Below are 7,500 nucleotides of genomic sequence, written 5' to 3' on the forward strand. Positions count from 1 at the left end.
ACGTTAAAGTAATAAAGTGTTCCAACGCATCTTCGCCGACTCTTTTTGTAACATTTTATCTGCCTAAAACCCTTACTTTTATTTGACTACGTTTTGCTATAAAGTCTGCCCCTTTTGTTTGGGCACTTTTACAAGCTTTCCCGGTAGAATCTTCAGGTCTAGCTCGTCACTGAAGAGTTTTTAGGGAAATGAATAAGTACCTTTTAAATTCAGACTCGCCCTTAAACACACACCCTTCCTCCTTGAAATGATACAAAAAACACATACAAAGGCGTTCGGTTGCATCGACGGACACCCTGACAACTGAAGAAGGGGAACTCACCTGGGGTGCAGTCCCAGTGAAGGCCATCTCGTAAAACGTTTCGGTTGCGACAACGGAGTAGAACGTGGATATACGCTTCTGGCAGGTGTATTCGAAGCACCAACCGCGATCCATGGGCCCGTTCACGAGATCCACATACCCGTCTATGCCTACGGAGGTTAAAGACAAAAGAGAGAGTGAATTTTTGGGAGCCGGGGCTGAGGGGGAAACGGTCACCGAACAAGATCTTCCTGGCGGAAGTAGAAGACAACAGAGAAAGAGAGTGAGTTTTTGGGACCCGGGGACGGAAGAGTAGTGGTTACCGAACAAGATCTTGGCGGAAGTAGATGACGAAAGAGAAGGAAAGTTTATGGAACCCAGAGCGGTTCTCTTTCAGTATCAGACAAACACATTTTCACTTCTTTCTTTTTTGCACTTGAAAAGATCTATTCTTTTTAATGGTAAGTTTAGGTTACTAGGTTAGGTTAGGTTAGGTTAGGTGTGGTTAGGTTAGGAACTATTGGACAACGTAAGTTTCATGTTAGATCTCCGTACTTGGGTGATACTAGAATTTTTACCCCCGATGCTGGAGAGAAATGGTCACCATAGACGACCTTCCTGGTGGAGTACCACCAGGATCATGGTTCGCGCCTTACCTGGGTCGCCGATGAGGGCGATGGGGGAAGCCCTCCGATCCTCAGTGTCACTGTCCATACTCTCGATGATCATCATCACATAGGTGATGTCCGTGCAAAGCCACGCTTGCCACTCAGTATAGTTCGTGCACGAAGCGTCACGCAGGATGCCTATGAAAACAGAATTCATGTTCTAGATCAGACCAAGTTGAAAATATCATAACAGTGTTGTGTACTGCCGAAACCCCCATGCCTATTAAAACAGAATTCATGTTCTGCGTCAGAACAAGAAGAAGATATCATAGCAGTATCATGCACTACCGAAAGCCCCCTTCCCTCTTACATGGGAGCTGGCCGAGTCAAAACATACCCAAACCATAAGCAAATAAAACTTAGCGCAGAAATCAAACGAACAAAGAAACCTAAAATGATTAATGTACAGACACCGCCCGAATAATATTCGGGTTACGAACATTCAGAGATACAAACAAAATTGTCTGCAAATTAATCGTTTCTCTCTCTCTCTCTCTCTCTCTCTCTCTCTCTCTCTCTCTCTCTCTCTCTCCCGGACGCGAAACCTGAAAAATTAAATCGATATCCTCCGACTAGTTCATGGTCACACCACTACCCAGGCAGCACAGCACTGCAGCTCAGCGCCGTCTGTTTACTTGCAAATGCGATCAGACGCCCTTTGCTCCGTTCGTGCCCCGGAAGTGATTTAATCTCGGAATACTATATTGAGTGTGAATGGTCGGAAAGGCCGGAAAGGGTCACCGCAATTAGGTCGCGTCTGATCATGGCGTCGAGTCAGTCCCTTGTATATATATATAAATATATCATATATATATATATATATATATATATATATATATATATATATATATATATATATATATGTATATATATATATACTGTCTGCTCCGAGCGGGCAGGCCAGTCAGTTAGTTCTCTGTATTTGTTACGCGTCACTAGGCCTTCGTCACGTCTGCCTCGACACACGTATCTGCACTAGAATAAAGTATACAACGAAACTGCGCATCACTCTCTCCCTACCTTACCTTTCCCCTATATGTCACTTGGACAAGGTAGCTCAGTCGGTAGAGCGTCGGCTTTGCATCTCGCAAGACCTCGGTTCGAGTCCGGAGACGACTGTCGGAATTATTTGATACCCATATGTTACAAGTGAATCTCTTATTGATCATGCCTGGTGATAAGCGTCAGGCCATCTTGATGAAAACGAAGGTGGCAATAAAAAAAAGTAGAAGGTGACACAAAGATGACCAATGTGGAGCCTGCATACAATGATGATAATCTAATCACCAGAGGTGAAGGTCGGGAGGCTTTTGTGGTTGAAGCACTGGATGGAAGAATTTGTTTATGGATGACTGGGTCGTGTTTGTCTTTTTTTTTTATCTATTACTTCGTGTTATCTATTACCTTATACGTGTTTCATGTGTGTAGCAACATATATGTACAGTATATAACGGTGCTAGCCCATAAATATGTACTCGTAGAGTCTATATCCACTAAAATATCAACTTACGAACTATTCAAGATATGAACAGCCTTCTGGAACGTAAGTTAGGCAGCCTCTTTATTATTTTTATATCTCCTCTCTCTCTCTCTCTCTCTCTCTCTCTCTCTCTCTCTCTCTCTCTCTCTCTCTCTCTCACACACACACACACACACACACACACACACACGCATTCACTCTCTCCCTCCCTCTCCCACCTCCCACCCCTACCCCCGTTCCCCTTTGGTTAAGGCTCACAGTCCTTTGGGTACCTTTGTTGGGGTACTTGGCCTCAGGAGGGATCAGGGAACCGTTCGGGTATGTTTTGAGCGCTGTAGGGATGCGGAAGTCTCCGATACCATGGCTTAGGTTGCCCCAACCCATCTCGGCCATGGAGATGACTGTGCCACTTGGCGAACCTGCAACAGGATAGCAAAGAGGATGATTAAAAAGGTATTCATGTTGATGATGGTAATGAAGGTTGTTGTTGTTGTTGATGATGATGATGATGTTGATGATGATGATGATGATGATGATGATGATGATGATGATGATGATGATGATGATGATGATGATGATGATGATGATGATGATGATGATGATGATGATGGTGGTGGTGGTGGTGGTGGTGATTGTGATGTTGATGGTGTTGACTATCATGATGATTGTGATGGTGATGATGGTGACGATGATTGTGATGGTGATTGAGATGGTGATTGTGATGTTTATGGTGATGATGATGATTATGATGATGATGAGGATGAGGATGATGATGATGACGATGATGACGATGACGATGATGGTAATCGTGATGTTAATGATAATTGCGATATTGATGGTGATGATGATTGTCATGATGATTGTGATGGTGACTGTAATGTTGATAGTGATGATGAAGATTCCATCTACGCGAACGGGTCCCCCTACCAGGAGGCAACTGTAACAACAACAATAGCGATAGTAATGCTTAATAGTAACTGTAACGGTAATAGTTAATAGCTTCCTCACCAGTGAGCGTTCCATCGAGGTCAGTGATGACGATCTTCCTGAAACCATCGCAGAACATGTCTACGCAATCAGACGGGTTGACGCTGTCCTGACGGGGCCTACGGACGAACAAAGAAAACGGGGTTAGGGGCGGCCTCTATGGATCAGAGTCACGTAGCACCCTTCCGTGACTGGAGACCTCATCTCCGTAAAAGAATAAAATAGAATAAAATAAAATAAAATAAAATAATATAAAATAAATTAATGAATAAATAAATAGAAATAAATAAATAAATTGATAATATATATATATATATATATATATATATATATATATATATATATATATATATATAAATGATTAGATGATGAATAAATAGATAAATCAATCAATAAATAGATAGAATATATATAAATAAATAGATTAAATGAATAAATAAATGAGTAAAAAAAGAAAAGAAAACAATAGTTATAATGATGATAACAATAATGATAATAATGATAAAAATAACGATAAAAACAATAACTAATGATAATGAAAATAATAATAAATAATAATAATAATAATAATAATAATAATAATAATAATAATAATAATAATAATAATAATAATAATAATAATAATAATAATAATAATAATAATAATAATAATAATAATAATAATAATAATAATAATAATAATAATAATAGTGAAAATAGTAATAATAGTAATGGCAAAAATTATATAATACTAATGGCAAAAATAATAACAACGACAATAATGACAATGATAATGAGAACAATAATAATAACAATAACGACAACAATATTAGAAATTATAATAACAATGACAATAATGCATTATATTTTTTCCTTGGTGACTTAAGGATCCGCCCGGAGACTGTTGCCGGTTACATGAAGGCCGCGGGTTTTCCGGAACAGAGAACTAAGCCCCCTCCCCCATCCACGTTACGATCTGATCTCGAGGCTGCCGGAGAGATCTGGCCGGATACGACCAGATTGGATCGTGTATGACGGTCGGACAAGCCATTACACACACGATCCAATCTAGTCGGATCCGGCAATGCCAATGTACAAGGCAATAAGAGTGAAAGGGACAAAGACAATGACTATTGGTGATAATAACAATGACGATAACAATGAGAGTGACGTTAACAGCGACATCGATAACGAGGGTGACAATAACAACGGCAATAACAATGACAATAACTGTGACACTGACTCACAATACCCGTGACGGTAACAATAACAATAACAATAACAATGACAATGACAAGCGGCAGTACCCATATCGACATAAGCGCCAACAGCAGTCCATAAGCACCAGTAACAATCCCTTACTTACGCGTGTATGAAGACCTCATTATTCTCGTTGGTGTCTAGGAAGAGGAGCTGGCTGACGAAGACCGGATGTGTCACGTCCTCGGCGTCATAGTTCGTGGACATGGCCACGTGGGATCCGCACTCGAAGTCGTTGAAACTGACGAAGGTGACGTTGTCGATGTAAGAGGTTGCTAGAAGTGCCGGGTAGGTCGTCGCATCGTGGAAAAAGTGTGATGTTTTTCCAGCCACTGGAATGTGACGTGAAGAACGAGTCATGGAAATGAAAACGTAAATGAATAAATCAGTGATTGGTGTTTTTGGTTGAACGTCACCAACTCCCCCTATCAGGGGCCTAGAACGGTGCCCCTTACAGAGGACTTTGCAGCCATGGAGGTTAATGAACTATGTTCTTGGTCCAACTCGCTGGCGGTAGATTTTCGAATTTTCGTCACCTCGACCTATGCCGCAAGTAGCGACGCTTTAATCCGAATGAGTAAATAGATGATATATGAATAAGTAAATAAATAATACTTAAACAATTAGATAAAAACAATAGGACATTAAAAGAATATATCATTAAACAAATAGAATAAGATTTAAATAATTGATAAAGAGTAGTAAGCAAATCATGCCTCTGTCACCGGAATGGCGAATGTCAACATCGAGAAAACACAACACAAAAATATTCTGCTCTAGTTGCCTCTACTTTTCTCGTTTTCCTTCCCCTACCCGCCCCACGTCTCGAAGTCAAAGCCCTCGAACTCACTAAGACCTTATCGAACTCAATGTTCTTCCAAGACAAGAACCCTGCCAGAGGAATGCGCGATCTGCCTCCGATCTTCTCGTTTTCTTCTACCCGCCCCACGTCTCGAAGTCAAAGCCCTCGAACTCACTAAGACCTTATCGAACTCAATGTTCTTCCAAGACAAGAACCCTGCCAGAGGAATGCGCGATCTGCCTCCGGTCTTCTCGTTTTCTTTTACCCGCCCCACGTCTCGAAGTCAATGCCCTCGAACTCACTAAGACCTTATCGAACTCACTGTTCTTCCAAGACAAGAACCCTACCAGAGGAATGCCCGATCTGCCTCCGGTCTTCTCGTTTTCTTCTACCCACCCCACGTCTCGAAGTCAATGCCCTCGAACTCACTAAGACCTTATCGAACTCAATGTTCTTCCAAAACAAGAACCCTACCAGAGGAATGCCCGATCTGCCTCCGGTCTTCTCGTTTTCTTCTACCCGCCCCACGTCTCGAAGTCAATGCCCTCGAACTCAGTAAGACCTTATCAAACTCACTGTTCTTCCAAGACAAGAACCCTGCCAGAGGAATGCCCGATCTGCCTCCGGTCTTCTCGTTTCCCTCACCCATCCACCCCACGTCTCGAAGTCAAGGACCTCGAACTCACTAAGACCTTATCGAACTCACTGTTCTTCCAAGACAAGAACCCTACCAGAGGAATGCCCGATCTGCCTGCGGTCTTCTCGTTTCCCTAACCCATCCACCCCACGTCTCGAAGTCAAAGACCTCGAACTCACTAAAACCTTATCGAACTCACTGTTTGGCCCTGACGTGAACACTGGGAAGAGAATGCCTGAGTTCCCGCCGTTCTTCCCCCTCTCCTGCCACAGAGTCGGGCGGAGGTAATTCTCGGTCGGGGCCCTCTGGAGGTGGTACTCGCAGGTATGGGAGGGTGAGGCCCCAACGAAGACGGCGTTACGGGTGGTCGCTGTCTTCTCCTCCTGGATGTGGGACAGAGCTGGAGGGCCGAAGACGAGCTGGTTCGTTCCGATTTCGCAGTCGACGGCCACGACCTGAGGGACACAACACCAAAAGAGTTTAGCTTTTGGTGACAGTTACTGCCTCGTTTATACGGGGCAAGTTGAGAGGCAAGTCAAGTAGAGCCTCATTTACACGGGGCAAGTTGAGAGGCAAGTCAAGTACAGCCTCATTTACACGGGGCAAATTGAGAGGCAAGTCAAGTAGAGCCTCATTTACACGGGTCAAATTGAGAGGCAAGTCAGAGCCTCGTCTACACGGGGCAAGTTGAGAGACATGTCAAGTAGAGCCTCGTTTACACTGGGCAAATTGAGAGGCAAGTCAAATAGAGTCTCATTTACACAGGGCAAGTTGAGAGGCGGAGTGAGTTGAGAGGCAAGTCAAATAGAGCCTCGTTCCCACGGGGCAAGTTGAAAGGCAAGTCAAGTAGAGCCTCGTTCACACGTAGTAAGTTGAGAGGCAAGTTAAGTGTTCAAGTTACTTGAAATGGAGAGGAAAGCGAGCAAGTACATAATCACACAAGCCAAGTCAGACACAAGTGACCAGTGTGAATATGTACTTGCTCGCTTTCCTCTCCAGTTCAAGTGACTTGCACAATTGACTTGCCTCTCAACTTGCCCCGTGGAAACGAGGCTTAGCAGTAATAAGAACAGTAGTACCAATAATGCTTATTTATATACCAAATGGCTTCAAACTCTCTATACTATATATATGAGAATTAAATTGACGTAGCCCGAAGGGATTTCTCCCCGCCTTCTCCTTTTTTATATGAGGGGACGGAGAGGGTGTGTGGCCCGAATTAATGAAGCGGCCTTGCTGTGGATGTGCTGTGTTATGCGACACTGCTTCTGACCCAGGGCAGTGGACAAGATGCAGGGATGACCCGTCATCCAGGAGGTGCCAAGATAAGAGGGAGGGAAGAGGGTAGAGGGGAGTGGAGTATGTAGGGGATAGAATGGGTGGGAG

At 43.2% G+C, this 7,500-nt stretch overlaps 1 protein-coding gene across 1 annotated transcript in view; it reads right to left on the minus strand.

The window, feature by feature from the left end:
• Positions 1-7,500, minus strand: part of LOC143027645 (fibrocystin-L-like) — a 94,448-nt gene that overhangs the window by 13,298 nt on the left and 73,650 nt on the right. Inside the window, exons 62-67 of the mRNA XM_076189041.1 lie at positions 6,314-6,569; positions 4,782-5,007; positions 3,458-3,555; positions 2,722-2,868; positions 958-1,107; positions 323-471 (exon numbers count right to left, since the gene is read on the minus strand). Of these exons, the coding sequence (XP_076045156.1) occupies positions 323-471; positions 958-1,107; positions 2,722-2,868; positions 3,458-3,555; positions 4,782-5,007; positions 6,314-6,569 (1,026 nt within the window). The remainder of the gene's footprint in view (positions 1-322; positions 472-957; positions 1,108-2,721; positions 2,869-3,457; positions 3,556-4,781; positions 5,008-6,313; positions 6,570-7,500) is intronic.

Source organism: Oratosquilla oratoria, chromosome 8 (assembly GCF_046742065.1).
Source record: "Oratosquilla oratoria isolate Oo_2021 chromosome 8, ASM4674206v1, whole genome shotgun sequence".
NCBI classification, from domain to species: Eukaryota; Metazoa; Arthropoda; class Malacostraca; order Stomatopoda; family Squillidae; genus Oratosquilla; species Oratosquilla oratoria.